The 15,043-nt window shown below is 56.8% G+C and overlaps 4 protein-coding genes across 4 annotated transcripts; all 4 read right to left on the bottom strand.

The window, feature by feature from the left end:
• Positions 1-152: 152 nt before the first annotated feature.
• On the bottom strand, positions 153-2,603 carry SETTUDRAFT_165039 (uncharacterized protein). Its single transcript, XM_008031449.1, has 4 exons — positions 2,264-2,603; positions 2,135-2,208; positions 1,074-2,069; positions 153-1,023 (listed from the first exon to the last, which is right to left on the bottom strand). The coding sequence occupies exons 1-4, from the start codon at positions 2,292-2,294 to the stop codon at positions 259-261; spliced, it is 1,866 nt and encodes a 621-aa protein (XP_008029640.1). The 5' UTR covers positions 2,295-2,603; the 3' UTR covers positions 153-258.
• A 669-nt stretch (positions 2,604-3,272) lies between these two features.
• SETTUDRAFT_34093 (uncharacterized protein) lies at positions 3,273-6,920 on the bottom strand (the record flags this gene model as incomplete). The annotated part of the gene is made up of 10 exons (XM_008031235.1): positions 3,273-3,442; positions 3,492-3,609; positions 3,657-3,820; positions 3,874-4,419; positions 4,472-4,603; positions 4,650-5,839; positions 5,892-6,076; positions 6,138-6,598; positions 6,678-6,756; positions 6,831-6,920. The coding sequence occupies 10 exons, from the start codon at positions 6,918-6,920 to the stop codon at positions 3,273-3,275; spliced, it is 3,135 nt and encodes a 1,044-aa protein (XP_008029426.1).
• Positions 6,921-8,891: 1,971 nt separating this feature from the next.
• On the bottom strand, positions 8,892-10,755 carry SETTUDRAFT_140681 (uncharacterized protein; the record flags this gene model as incomplete). The annotated part of the gene is made up of 1 exon (XM_008031448.1): positions 8,892-10,755. One exon carries the CDS (start codon positions 10,753-10,755, stop codon positions 8,962-8,964), a length of 1,794 nt encoding a protein of 597 aa, XP_008029639.1. The 3' UTR covers positions 8,892-8,961.
• A 1,739-nt stretch (positions 10,756-12,494) lies between these two features.
• On the bottom strand, positions 12,495-14,189 carry SETTUDRAFT_165038 (uncharacterized protein). The gene is made up of 2 exons (XM_008031447.1): positions 13,582-14,189; positions 12,495-13,529 (listed from the first exon to the last, which is right to left on the bottom strand). The coding sequence occupies exons 1-2, from the start codon at positions 14,160-14,162 to the stop codon at positions 12,560-12,562; spliced, it is 1,551 nt and encodes a 516-aa protein (XP_008029638.1). The 5' UTR covers positions 14,163-14,189; the 3' UTR covers positions 12,495-12,559.
• Positions 14,190-15,043: the final 854 nt, after the last annotated feature.

The raw sequence follows: 15,043 nt of genomic DNA, 5'->3' as shown, positions 1-15,043 counted from the left end.
GCGGACTAGCGAGCTCAGACCCACCGCGGCCTCGCGCTAGGCCCGAACCTGCCCACCGGGGAACCGCTTGCCAAGCCCTCACCACCGGCGGTGAACGTGACGAGATCACCCATGGCCCGTTTGCAACACGCCTGCAGTCTGGCCCGTGTCCATTGAGCCCGCCAGTAATGCTATGCTGGGCGAGACGCTGCAGAGACGCCCTCCCGAGACTATGATACATGTCCATTCACCGCGTACCACGCATCGGCGCACCACGCCCTATCCGCCAAGCACGCCCTGCGCCGCATGGCCAACCAGCCCGCCGATTTGCCCAAAGAAGATGGACTTGAGAATTGTCTCGCCCTCGCCCACCGCCCACATGCCTGCCTCGCTCAGCTTCTGCCGCCATGCATTCTTCTCCTCTCTGCTCAGCTCGTCCCATTTCCTGGCCGCCACGTGCTTCTTCAAAACCTCCTCGTCCCCGGCGTGGATTTCCGTGCTAAGGGCCCCGTCAGACTCTGCGTCGTGGTGAATCACCAAAGCTTTGGGCTCAGACGCGGCGTCTGCTGATTCCGCATTGTCGGATAAGACATGAGGGAGGTGGATATGCAGTAAATCGGCGATGCGGTGCGACGCCTTTGCGACTGGCGAGTCGGCACCGTTGAGAATCGCCTGGTCTTGTTTTTCCCGCAGAGTCTCACCGAATGTCTTATGTCGGCCGGCTGCAGTCTGGAGGCTGGCGGGGAGGATGCCCTTGGTCAAGTTGCCTTCCGGGTCTATGAGCGACTGTATCATGAGCGCTAGCACAGCGACAACCATGGCGGCAACAAGGTACGTTGCTGCTGTGAACAGGTTCCTCGACTGCGCCGTCTGCAGGACATGGCGTGATCCGATGCTTTGCAACGGGAACGTTTCCACGCTGATCGTGTTCCCCAGGCTGGTGCTCGCCAGACGAAGGTACTGGGGCGGCGGCTGGCGGCCTTTAGGGGTCTCTGGCTTGTAGAACGGAGAGAAGACGACTTTTGTCATTTGCACATCATGAACCTAGCCGTCGTCAGCACATGCAAGCTGCACTCGCCCGTCTACCGTCTTACATTGTCATAGGTGTTGAATGAGTGGAAAGTGCTCAGTGAATCTCTGTCCGGGCCGTGATAGTCCATCGTGTACACTGTCAGCGAGATGTCGATCGCCGCTATCGCAATCACAATCTGATATGCGCCTTGGTCATCGACGTCGAGGAGACTGACATCCATATCTGTTGCCGCCTTGACATGCTTCGGTAACACCTTTCGTAGAGCGATACTACCCCCATCCTGGTAGAAGTGGAAAAGCAGCAGCTCAACCCCAGTCCTGTTGGGTTTGTTCGCCAGCAGAAGCAGGTGCTTCGGCGAAAGCCACCGTACACATCTCAGCTTGCTTCTCGCACCCTTTTCCAAGGTTGGTAATGTGTAGGCCTTGTTATGCTCGCTACTCGTCATGTTTCGCTTGGCAAAGTTGTATTTTACATCGTACACAAACACGTCCTGGTCCGTCACATAGGCTACGCGAAACTTGCCCTCCTCGAGTGTGAAGATGTCAACATCGTTTGCTTCTTGGCCTTTGGGCAGCGTAAAGCGCTCTATTACGTCTCGGGGCGCTGGCTTGGTGGTTGTCGCATCGAAGATGACCACCTCATTCTCGTCTCCCGCAAGGCTGGAGGCCGCTGCTCCAATCCGTCTGTTGGGCGTGCTTGTTGTTTTTTGTGGCGGCGACAACCGGATGATTCGCTGGTACCCCTCCTTTTTCGCGCCAACAGACGCTGGCGTAGTAAACAGCGACGTCTTGCTGAGAAACTCAATCTTGCCATCGGCCTTGCCCTTGGGAAAGCGTAGCTCAAACGCGCGCAAGTGCTCATTCTTTGCGGCCAGCCGGTCCTCCTCGCCACTATTGTTACCAGCGAACAGAATCAGGCCATCCTTGGTGGAGAGATTGTCCAGACACGTTATCGAGTCGTCCTTGCTGGCTTCGATTTCGGCAATGGCTTCTACCGTCGGCGCTCGCGAGCTAAAGTCGAATGCCGTGATTTGGTTCTTGACCCCGGACCGCCCAGCCTAAGCACCGACGTGGCGCGGTCAGTATACTCGTGCAGGTGGCTCGATCTGGGCATGCTTCTTACACCTCCGCCACCGCCTACTACGAGGACTCCGGGCCTATTGCTGGCAAAAGTGGCCGCGAAAATGGGGTAGCTTGCTGCGATTGTCAGCCAGCCAGCACCGGCGCGACCCCACGGGCAGCGCGAACATACTCTGAGCTTTGGAAACCGTAGGCCGCGACATTGGAACACTTGTGTCTTACGCGACGCACGGTGAGTTGCCGTTGTCCAAGCTTCGCGATTAATCTAACCGCGTGCAAATCTATCGGCGCGGGGACGGGGCCTTTTGGGGAATGCGAATCCGGTAATTGCGCGTCGCGGCGAGACGAGGCTTCTTTTGCGGACTCGAGCAAGGCGGTTGTGTATGGGACACGGGGTTGCGTATTTGGGGGTTCTGTCCACGTTTCGCGCGGGAAATCAACAAGCCACTCGCGCAAGCGTCATTGTTCTGGCCAAGGTACGAGCTGAGCCATGGCTTATCGATAGGGCTGAACCCAACCCCTCCCCCTCCTCTTCCCCCCGCAAGGACTGGCCAGGCCTACATAGAGATGGCGGCAACTGGTACGGTCACACAGCCATTGTGGCCTCGGCTATTGTAATAAGCAATCTCCAGACAAGTCACAGTGCAACAGGCAACCTTGTTGAATGGCTCCACAACACTTCATCCTAGAAAAGGGGGAGGGCTATCTACTCGTCTCTTTCAACAACCTCATACAATATGCGTCGTCATCCCAAACAATGGTTACCTCTCGTGGATATCGTCCTCCTCTTTTTTTTCGTAATCATTCATGCTCACACACCCAAAAGAACAACGCCAACCGACACCGCCCGACTACCAGCGGCCAGAACAAACCTCTGGCTCACCTCGTCTTTCGTGAAAAATCAAAACGCCAGGATGCTCGCTAATTGGAATCCAAGAAACCTCGTAGACCTTAACCTGCCTCCTTTTCTCTTGACACGTCGGCAATCTCCACCTATGGCTTCTGTCCGCTGGGCTCGCCTGCCATGCAAAGCATTCCCCCGAGGTACTGGAAACCGACGCACCACGACTAAAGCCGCCATGAGCCGCCATTGGCTGCTGCATTATGGTTCAGGGCGGGCATGCGTTCCATGTCGCGAACTCATTTCTGCATTGGCGCAAATAACGTGCTTGACCGTAATTCTACTGCGGCAGCGGTGCGAGTTGGCCGTTGGCAGCAGCAGCTCGTGCTTCGGCCTGCATCTGTGCGATAACATCGGCCTGGTGCACGGCGCCTTGCACTATTTGTTGCTCCTCCGGGCTCAGATTTTTGGTGAGATCTTCGTACAGCGCGGGCTGCTCTTGTTGTAGACCTATATGCTGTCAGCACACGCTTGGCTGAAGTGAATGAGGCCAACTTACGCAACAACGCATGCTTGAACATGCCATATGGCTCGACCTTGTCGAGAGGAGTCTCCAGGAGGCTTTCCTCTTCCAGCTCGTCGTCATCGTCATCCTCGACTGAGCTGAACTTTTGTGCCTACTGCTTGTTAGTCCCGTCCAGCGCATCAGGCATGAATATCTTACCTCTTCATTCAGGAAGTCGAGATAAGCGGCGCTCTCATCCTTGACATCCTCGGCCTCATCGGCTTCGTTGCTCCAGTCGGCTTCGTGTTCCCACTCGTCGTCCTCTTCCTCTTCGAATTCGGCAGAGTAGTCAAACGCATCTTCCTTCTTGGCTTCCTCACGGTCTACATATACGTTAGTACAGGCACTTGGGCGAAATATTGTTTCAAAGACTTACTCTTGAGAGCGGCGGGGAGCGTCTGGAAGAGGCGCGTAACACCCTGCAGCAGACGTGGCCAGCCTTGCTGTACACTGACAGGCACATCCTGAGCTCTTAGCGTGAGGAGCGCACAGATTGCCGAGATGCACAACTTCTTGTCATGGACTCTGGTGAAGTGGTCGATGCTCGAGAACCAGAGACTAAAGAACTTATTCGTCCAGCCGTTGCTCTCGAGAACATGTAATGCCAACGCGGGGTTGTAGTAGATGGAGTTGATGACCACCTCCATTAGATGTATCCGCAGGGACTTGACTTTTGGCTCTTCGTTTGTGAGCACATGCATCGTCAGCCCAATGAACTCTGGGATGTAGTCATCGACAGAGCCGCGCATGTTGAGCATGATAATCTCAGCCAGCTTGCAGCCGCAAATCCGGTCGACACCGCCGACCTTGTCATCCTTGAAAATAGTCCTGACCATGTCGACAATGGCATCGAGATACGATCGGTTCTGAACCAACATGGGAGTTCCGTAGTTGACAAAGTTCTCCAGTGCAGGAAGCATATCTATGATTGTCAGTGACTCAACCACGCAGAGACAGCTATAACATGTACACACCCTCGAGGTAGAGCTCAGCGCCAGCCTTGAAAGTCCTATGTATCAGCTCAAAGGCTTGCCACATGGTGCCCGAGATGCTCTTGGCGGCAAATGTGCAGCTGTCAATGATCTCAAAGACCTCGTTGTACAGATCTGAACACTTTAGTATGGGGACCTGCAGCGTATCAGAACTACTAACCGTAAAGCTTGTTCTCGAGCGTAATAGTAATGACAGGCATAAGAATAGTCTCGAGGTGCAAGAGGACGTCGGGAGTGCTCTCCAGAGTCAAAATCAGAGTACCAATCGTCTGCAAGACACCAAGCGCCGTGATGCTCTTCTCGTCGAGAAAGTCTCCGTACTCGCTGTCCTCGCCCTTTTCTTGATTTCTGGAAACCAACTCCCGCACAATGCGCAGATACGTGTCACGCAGCTGTTCACTGAGCGCTACGGCGAAGGGAGTCAATTCTGGGGCGAAGACTTCGACAAAATCCTCCATGACGTTTGACAGGGCGTCAACATCGACCTCGTTTGCGAGCTTCAGGAGCTGCTGCATGACCTGAGGGATATTTTGCTTCATGTTGGTTCGGATGACATCGTGACGGATGAGCGGCTGGAGCGACAGGGCGGCGGCCACGCGGACGGGAAGAGTGGGGTCGGCCATGGACTCGAGGATGTTGCGGTAGATGATGATGAGGTTGTTGGGGTCCTTGAAGTCAAGCTGCTCAAACTTCTCCAGGGTATCGCATGCGCGCGCACGAAGGAAACCGTGGGGACTTCGGAACTCGGGGAACACATGTCGTACGAAGAAATACTCAACCTGGTCTGCAATTGGACTCTTCTTGCCCAGGATGACGCCAGACAGGGTGCCAATCATACGCAGCGCACCCTCCTTCTCTCGCGGGTTCTTCTCGTTGTCAGGGGCAGCCTCGTAGCGGTTGACGACCTCGTTGACAAAGTTCAGCACGGTAAACGTCTGCTTGCGGCGGCTCTTTGTAAGCGTGACGAGGAAATTTGTAGCAGCAACATCGGGCGCGGTCACATCCTCGTAAAAGTTCAACTTCCGGTGCAGGTATTCTTGCGGCTCCTCGTTGAACAGCTCGATATCTTCATCCGACTGGCAAAGTACCGGGAACACGAGATGCGCAATCAGGTTTTCCGTGTGCGGCTTCAGGAGAGCCCACATAGTCTTGGGCTTGACACACTCGTCGAGGAAGTTGAGTGTGTAATACAAGCTGGCCTTTGACAGCCACACCTGCTTTCCGACCCACTTCTCAACCTGCTGCAGGTAGATCTTGAGAATCTCGGGCGCAAAGTTGGCGATAAAGTTCTTGGCAACCTCGGTGTAGTCAATCTCGTTGTTCTTGCCCAAGGCAGAGGGGTTGCCATATCTGCGTCTGATTAGCACTGCGGGCGTGCATTGTGTAGTGCCATGCCACGCACCTGACGTATAACCGGTTCAAGTTGGCATAAGACCACTTCTTCGCCTTCCACCAGTGATTTACTTCGCGCTCGTCGAGATCTTCGGGGAGGGATGACTCAGGGGGCTCTTTGCCTACTACGGTTAGGAAGAGTGTACACCAGCCAACCATGACCTGTTGCTCGCGGAGCGATGCGGGGAGATCGAACTACGTCCCAGTTAGCCCGCCATATTTTTTTTTCTCTGCCATGCCGCGTCTAGAGCCTTACGTAGATGGCGTGCTTGTACACCTTGAGCACGGTCCGTAATATCTCTCCCGCCTCCAGACTTGTCTCGCCGGCGAGCGAGTTGCCAATGTTGAGCAGCTGCGGGAACGACATGGCGACTATCTTGTCGAAGTCTGCGCGGTTCTCGCCCGACTTGAACCGGTAGATTTTGCATATCGCCAGCAAGCACTGCACACCCGCAAACACCGACTCAATGTTTCCGGCATTCAGCAGCTGGACGGTGATGTCGAGAAAGTCTGGCCATTTGGCGGGGAAGTCGTATGCGAGTATCTTCTGGAGGGTAGGAATAAGTTGTAGGCGCACCTGGGGCGGAGAGGCGACGAGGACGGGGACCAGGCGGTTGCGGAAGGCAGTCTTCTCCTCCTCTGGTATGGGCGTGGCCTGGCTGTACTCCTCGGCCGGCGACCAGCCCTTGGATATGCGGTTCTTGAGGTAGACGACGGCTGCAGACGGGGGGCGTCAGTGTGTGGTGAACAAGAGGCATCCGTGCACCGGGGCGAGCGAGGCAGGGCGCATACGTACTTGACAGACGGACGGCATTGTTCTGCTCCTGCTCGAGGATGTCTAGCAGGCCGCCAGTGAAGCCTGGCTTTTCCTCAGCCTGTTGTTTGGTCAGTCAGCACGCGATCTGTGTTGGGTTGCGCATGCGTCTCGAGTCGCAGGGCCACCACGCACATGCTTGAGGTCGAGCTCGGCTTGCTGTCTGACGACGGCGTTCGCGTCGAGTGTGGCCTGAATCCGGTCCCGCAAGCCGGCAACGTCCATGGTTTGGTGGGGGGGCTCGTGGTGGTGTTTGTGAGATCTGCGTTGGTGTTTTGACGGCCGACTAGGAGATGTCTCCGGGCGGGTGCGGTGAGAAAAGGCCAGTGGGGGGGGATGGGCGTCGGGACGAGGGCTGGTAGGCCTGTTTCTGCAGCCACAGGCACAGCGGCGGGCGAGTAAGAATTGGCGGGAGGGACAGAGGATGGAGAAAAGGCACGCGTGCTTTTTCCCTTTATTTTGCGCCTCGTCGGGCTTGTGCAGCTTGTGCGGGACGTGAGGATGGAGGGGCAGCAGTTAATTTTGTGTGGATCAGAATCGCCGCTTTCCCCCCTAGCAGAGTTAGCGCACGTGGCGGTCAATGCACTCAGCACTCTTCCTCCTCCGCCCTCCCCTGCCCATGCCAGCCCTTCCCTCCGCCCCTCGACCTCTTCGACTTGCCCGCGATACCAAGCTGCTTGTGAAACCGCACGCGCTGCACCAGAGAAGGAGCTGTGCCCAGCATCACCGCCCGCCGCGAGCTGTCCCCGTCTGTGCCTGCAAAAAAAAAGGCCGCTCCCGCACCATCCAGCATGCGCAAGAGGCGTACCTGCAGCGTTGACATCTTTACCAGCCCAACACAGCCGTTCGGATGGACCAAGGCCCTGTGCTTGGGCGCCCGACAGAAGAGAGCCCTTCCTGCTGGTGCCATGGACCGGCCGCTGTTCGTCTCGCCAGTCGTATGCATCTGCAGCACAATGGATTGTCGGCCTCTTGTCAACGGCACCCTTTGGTTCCAGCTTCCGTAGGACTAGATCTGTGGGCAAATGGCGCCATGCCCAATGGCATGCAGGTGGTCGTACCACACACACACACACACTGCCGGCCTATGACGATCCTTGGTCTTGGCCACTCATCGCGTAGGCGATAAGCAGATCGGCTGAGACGAGGGCCGCAAATCAGGGTCGTTGACCAAGATGCCGCCCCTCACATGCGAACCGGTTGCACTGCGACTGTGCTGCGACGTGCCCTTTTGATGGCCACGCACCAAAAGAGTATCATGCTACCAAAATGAGCGGGCCGGGCGAGGTGTGCATCCGCTCTGCTCTTCTGGGCCAGTGGTTTCGCAACCAGACTCGTCGACTGGCAACCTCAAACATGGTTCTTCCATGCGCCCCGTTTCAAGTAGCGACACCGACGAGGCTTTCACTGCTCGCTGACGGCACTCCAGCGCCACGGCACGTCCCGGCATGCATGTGATTGGCGCAGGACGGGCTGCCGCGAGCCTCTGAAAGAACAGTAGTTGTGGCTGACAGCTGTCAAGGCTGCAGATGACAAGCCGACCGACATGACCCATGCAGTCTGAGTTGAACAACCCGCCCAAAGTGACACTGGCATGTTTGAACCTGTGTTTTTGAAATCGACGCGGCCCGTCAAGTTCTTGGGATTGCAGTACATCAGATATGCGTTTTCTCAGACACGTTACGCTTAAGACTAGCCTCAGATAGCTGAGTGTGAGTGAATGGCTTTGTTTCATGGGCGGGGTGGGGGGGGGTTTTATTTTCCTGGGAAGTGCCATACTTATGAGAAGCAGACCAGCTTTTCCAAGTCAATAATACACGTCCATATAGTAAGCACAGCAAAAAAAACCGCCAACAAGGTTGTCATCTGTAGATTTGAATATATTTGTATATAGCTTGATATATATCTGCACCATGCAAAGATGGATTGTAATAAGGGAAGAAAAAAAAAGGAGAAAAAAAAAGAAAAAGAGATATCCTACGCCGTGTAAATGCCGAACGTTGCGGGAAAAGTAAAGTAAAGAAAGGAAGAAAAAAAAGGGGAAAAACAAAAGAAAATACCTTTGATAGGCATGTAATGCTTGTAGCAGCAAAAAAAGAAGAAGGAGAAGAAGAAAAAATGATAAACGCCACTAAAATGCCCCCTGGTTATATGTGCGTAAAACCGAACCAGCGGTTTCTTTCCTTTTTTTTGCCCATGCACATTCAATCATAGCCTCGTGACCCAACATTAACACACACACACACACACACATATATAGAGATACTTAACCAATGCTCTTCCCCCTCTTGCCCTTGCCGCACTCCCTCTTGCTAAGCGGCTCATCGGGAAAGACCCAGCCTCGCACGCGCTTGGCCTCTCTCTTCTCGCCAAGCTGGGGTTTGGGGATCCAGGCGTCCTTTTCGAGGAAGTTCTGGCGGGTGAGAGCAGCAGGGCCGCCGACATCCATGCGCCAGGTGCCCATGCCCTCAAAGGGGTTCTCCTTGGCGAGCATGTGGAGGTACCAGAGGGCGAGGGCGGCTGTGAGCTGGATGTCGCCGGTTTCCGGGTGGAAACCGTTGGTAGACAGGCTGATGGGAGCAGACGTCTCGAGGTACCCGAAGATGGGCACGCCTGTCTTGGCATTGACGGTTGTGGGGTCGGGAGTCGAAAAGTCAGAGGGCCCGCCGCAGCGGACGCAGAGGAGCTCAATCTCCGTCATGATGAAGCCGTAGCGGCAGCCGTGCTCGCGCATCACGCGGTGGAGGTGTGCGAGGCCCTGGAGGTAGAGGACTTGCTTTGGCGGCGACTCGCTGCGCATGCCCGTGTTCCATTGGTCGTAGCACTTGACGAGGCCAACGACGCGGCCGCGGCTGTCGCCAAAGAGAGTCTTTTCATAGTCTGAGGGGTAGTTGGAGACAAACTCTGGCTGTTGGCGTTGACCGGCCACGGGCTTGATGGCACGCATCATCATGTGTGTGTTTCCCTGGGCTACCTTGAGGGCGGCATTGACCTTGTTGGCGTAGTAGTTTGTGCAAATGTCTTGGAGCGCCGACTCGGTCTCTGGCTGCAGGTTCTGACGGCAGGGCTGGGGAAGGTAGGTGGCAGGGACGGGGACTTCGAGGAGAGGAAGCACCGAGGGGATGGCCTTGATGGTGGTGATGTTGAAGTCTTCCCAGCTGCGGAGGTTGCGAATGTCCCACCAAAAGTGGTTGTTGATGCCTCGAGGTGCGCTGGTGACGCGGCGGACTAGCGCTGGAGAAGGGTTGGGAGAGGACAGGTACTCAACCAGGGAAGACGTGGCTGGGACTTGTGGGAAGCCATCAAAGCCAAAGTCTCCAAAGGCAGGGTACTGCACAGCGGGGGCGGGGTCAAACTCGGGGACGGTAAAGTCCTGAGCGCATGTCGCAGTGAAGCTGTTCATGTTCTGGACAGCGGAGTATGCCGAGGGCAGAGATGTGACTAGGTTCAAGTTGGACTGGGGCATGGTTGAGGCAGTCACATAGCTGGGCATGTTGCGGTAGGTGGGGAAGCCATAGCGGCTGATGACCTGCTCATCGACACATCCAGCAGAGCCCGAGCGGGCATGGCGGGCTCGGTTGGCAGAGGCGGAGCGGGACTGCGAGCCGACATAGGAGGAGCGTCGAGAAAAGTCGGGCTGCTGTGGGTAGGCGATGGGCGAGTTGAGAGTGGAGAGGTTGAAGTCGTACGACGAGGCAGTCGACACGGGAGAGGTAATTGTGCTGTGCATGTTGTGGATGTTGTGGTTCAGCGGGCTGGATCCACGGCGAGCCATGGAGGCTGATCGGGAGTAGGGGCTGTAGGCATAGCCGGCACTGGAGTTAGACGTCGTCCTGCGATGTCTGACGGGACCAGTCGTGGGCTCGGATACCTGGTCCTGGATGCGGACCTTGGGAAGGAGGACGGGCCCGTACTGCCTGACTGGCGACCGTGGGGGAGTGGGGACAGCCATGTGAGGCTCTGGTGATGACGCTTGCGAGTAGTAGGTAGCGTCCGAGCCAACACTGCTGGGGATGTAGTTGAAAGAAGCATTCGGGGGGGTTGTTTGACGGCTGTACATGTTGGGCGAATGGGGAGCTACCAGACTGTGCTCGAGTCAATACAAATGGCTAGTGCTGAGCAAAAAAAAATCTTTGGCCGACGTACGCTGTGGAGTCGGAGAAGGCTGCTGGGGAAGAGATTATCGAATAGCGATTATTAGCAGAGAACCAGCTCCGAGTGTCTAAGACCAAACAATGCAACGGTAGGAAAGAAAAGAAAAAAGAAAACGAGACACGATGGACTCGTTGGGAGGCAGTGCTCTTTGTGGAAATGCAGCGCAAGATGGATGCGAGTGGTGGTTGCGGCACAGCCAGACTTCTTATCCTTCGTGTTGGCCGCGTAGAGACACGAGAACCAACGCCCTCGTCACGCTAGCAAAGCTGAAACATGATGCATCGAGGGGGGAGCAGGCCCGAAGCCGTGGACCGGTATACCAGCGGGCGTGTGGCGGTCTGGCGGCAGTAGGGCGGTGGTGTGGTGTGGTGTGGTGTGGTACAGTCGAGCGGGCCCGTCTACGACATGGGAGCCTCACAGGACGTCTGAAACATAGCGTAGCCGTTGCTTGGCCCGGGCGAGTACAGTACGTGGCTAGCGAACGACTTTCTGGAAAGCTATTCTTGAGCGTTGGCTGCCCGAAGCGGCATGGCGGGCAGGCCTGACAGCGTGTAAATGGCGGGGCGCCATGAGGCAGGCCACGGAAGCGGTAAAGCCGGCCAGCAAGGCGCTTGCAGCTGGGGCGGCTGGGACGGGGTGAAACCGGGCGCGGGACTTTTTTTCTCGCTCTCTCTCTCTCTCTCTCTCTCTCTCGCTGTCGGATCCCGGCTCTTTCTTTTTCTTGGTGTTGTAGTGCGGTTGCGCAGCGCAAGGGCGGCGGGGCGCGGGCGGCAGTTTGGGCGAGCAACGGGACGAATGGAGCGTCGTGGTGTTGAGAGGGTCGATGTTAGCGCCGCGGCGGGAGGCCCGTGCGCAGTCCCGCGAGGAGTGGGGCAGGCGGGGCGGGGGCACAGAGTCATTGCTGGGGAAGGCGGGCGGATGATTGGCTGAGGGCGCTCCAGCGTTTCGTTTCGGCTGGGCTTCCCGCAGCCCAAGACATGCACGAGCGAGTGACTCACCATGGGCGGAGAGAAAAGTCTCTTCACGCCTACAACACGTCCGCACAACACGTCAACGCGTAGACCGCGTTGTTGTCCGGGGCACGGCGGGCGTGACGGGGCTGCTTGGGGGTCTCTGGCCTCGCCCGCCCGCTGCTGCTGCTGCGCTGGATGCTGCCACGCCATGCAGCCCGCCCAGACTTCATGCGCTGCACTGCCTCACTCAGCAACGGGTGTTCGAGTACAGCGCCAGCGTCGTTCTCGCCCACCAGCCCGCCCGGCCAATCCACGCGCGCGTACGCTCAGGCGTTGCACCCGCAGACGCTGTCGTGGGGAAAGCGCACTGGCACTGGCAGCCTTGCTCTTGCCTGCCTTCGTTCCTTTCTGCTCGCTTGAGCCTCACGCCGCCTAGCGCGCTCCCACTCGCGTAAGCGCCCGCACTGCGCCCAATCGGGAAGTATTATGTCAGGGTAATGTCACCAAACTTAGGGCCCCCCGCCCGCTTCCAAGCCGGGGGCTCAAAAGGCCGTTAATTTCCCTGCAAGCGGAGCTTTAGCTGTCAAACGTCTCTGGGCTCACGACTGCTTCATGGAGCGCTGGCTTCGGATTGGCGCCAGCCGTTGAATCTACTACGCGCCCGTCTCGATACATGCTTTTTTTTTCCTCTCTCTCTCTTTCGGACCAACTCTCTTCCATGCTTGCCCTGCTCACCCTTCCCCCCCCTTCCCAGTGTTACCGCTGGTGTAAGCGTGACTCCACCCTCTCGGCCCACCACTTCTTCAAGTCGACCACCTGGCGCTTCGTTCGGGCCTCTTCAGCCGCAAACACCATGGCATGGCTCCGGAACGCTTCCTCGAGGTCGCATCCGAGGTACTTGCGCTGCGCCTCTGCCGCCGACAGCGCCCCCGAGTTGACATTGTCGACGGCCGTGAGGAACTGTCGAGTGAGGCCTTCGTCGCCGCCGCCGTGGCCGCGCTCGGCCACATGGGGTTTGTAAGTCTCCGTCTCGTCGGTGGCAAAGCTGTGCACCTTGATGGTGTGGCTGTCGTAGTCAATCTCGCCCTTTGTGCCGTAGATGCGCCCACGGCGCTCGCACTGCTTCTCGGTAAAGGCAACCATGTGAAACTGGGCCGTCTTTGCGCTGCGCCCTTGGATTACCGGCAGCCCACGCTCGTCCGTGTCCATGGGGTCGTCGTCCCATGTAATCGTCACACACTGATCGTCGCACACGTCGTTTGTCGACTCCCACACGCACCGCCCGTACCAGTTCCGCTTGTGGATTTCGCTGTCTGGCGTCCCGGCAGCGTAGTCCTCGGCCAGGTTCTTGAGCAGCTGCGCCTCGACAGCATCCCTGCCAGAGTGCTTGTACAAGTCTTCAATCTCCGGGTTCACCACCTTGACGGGCCAGTCGACGTTGCCGCTGTTCAGATGCCTCTCAATGTAAATCTTCTTGGCGCTGTACGTGCAGCTGGGCTCGTACGCACAAGACATGCAGTTGGTAGCCGACCCCGCCTCTTTTGGCTTTCGTTCCTTGCGGAAGAAGCGCAGTGATCCCGTCGAAGTAATGTGTGAGGGCAGATGGGGCACCGCATGCTTTGCGTTGGGCCCGGGCGAGCACAGCATCCACATCAGATAGTCGAGGTCATGGCATGACTTTGTCAGCAGCGACGGCGCCGTCTTGGACTCTTTCCTCCAGTTTCCCCTGGTAAGCGTTAGCCGGGGCCAATAGACAAGTTGCCAAACATGTTCCCTACCGCACATAGGAATGGGCAAAGTGCCACCATCCGATGGGCTCGACATGCTCGAAACTAATCACATCTCCAATGACGTCTTTGCCCAGCACCAGGTCCCTCAGCAGCATGTTGTGCGGCGTATACCTCAGGATATGGCAGATGCCGAAGATGGTCGGCCTCTGCTGCTTGGCGCCCTTTTCCAGCGCCTCGAACATGTTCATGCAGCTCTCGAGCCGCGTACTCATGGGCTTCTCACAGCAAATGTGCACGCCCATGTCGGCAATGCCACACACAACCTCCTCGTGCATCTCGTCCATGACACAGATGAAGACGGCGTCGATGCCTTTTTCCACGGCCTCGCCACCAACCGCTGCCCGCTCCCGCCGCTGCAGCTCGTAGGCTTTCCATTCACGCCAGTCGCTAAAGCAGCGCTGCTCCGCCTTTGTCGCCGCCGCCGCCGCACCAGCCTCGGTCATGTACTTTTGCGCAAACTCGCTCCGCTTGAAGTCATCCGGCTCGCACACGCCGGCTATGACGGCATTGGAGCACATGGTCACGGCCTCGCCATACGACCCGCCGCGGCTCCCAGCCCCAATGACCATGACGCGAGGGGGGTTGGTGAAGACGAGTTTCTTCGCCGGCTTGAGGAACTCGGTTCCGTTTGTTTCGATATTCATGGCTGGTAGTTGTAGTTGTTGTAGTCGTTGAAGTAGTCGTTGAAGTAGTAGTGATGGTGGTGGTGGTGGTAGTAGTAATAGTGGGGGTGATAAGTACAACACACTCAACCTTTTGACCCAAGCACACACACACACACACACACACAGCGTAACTAAGTAAATCAGTACAGCCACCCGTACGTTTCTCGCAGACACTCAATCACCCACGAAAGCAAGTGAGTAAAAAAAAAATCAAAAAGGCCAACACAACAACAAGGGAATCCAAGAGTTCCAGACCGTTTACTTTAAAAAGTGCCAAAACGACCGCGTCCTTCCCCCCCCTCCACACTCCTCCTAGTCCTTAATATATACTTTCCCCCGTCCACCCCCCCCCCCCCCAAGTCCTCAAGGGTACCTTTAGCCCCAAATAGCGTATGCACACTAACGCAGGGAAGAGAAGCCAGAAGCCAGAAGAAGAAGAAGAAGAAGAGGGGAGGGAAAAAAATTCAACACGCCTCTGGTACCCTTCACGCCGCCCGCTTTGCGCCTTATCCACGACCAACGTGGTCGCCCGCTAGCCAATGCAGCTAAGACGACAAATATTCCCGCGGGGTCCAGATGCACAAGCGGCCCCCCCGCCCCCCTGCCGGCGGCGGCGCTATCCTGTCCTTGCTTGCAGAACCGGCGTGTATGTACGTACGTATGTGTGTGTGTGTGTGTGTGTGCGTGTGTGTACAGAGATGAAAGGCAAAGCGTAGAGAAAACGTGTCTAGTATTCATCTCTTTGTTTTTGTATCTCTGCATCTCCATGTATATATCTGCGTAGT

The sequence above is a fragment of the Exserohilum turcica genome (assembly GCF_000359705.1).
Source record: "Exserohilum turcica Et28A unplaced genomic scaffold SETTUscaffold_6, whole genome shotgun sequence".
Classification (NCBI taxonomy): Eukaryota; Fungi; Ascomycota; class Dothideomycetes; order Pleosporales; family Pleosporaceae; genus Exserohilum; species Exserohilum turcicum.
The sequence above is the reverse complement of the archived record's forward strand: the minus strand, read 5'-3'. Positions and strand labels throughout refer to the sequence as shown.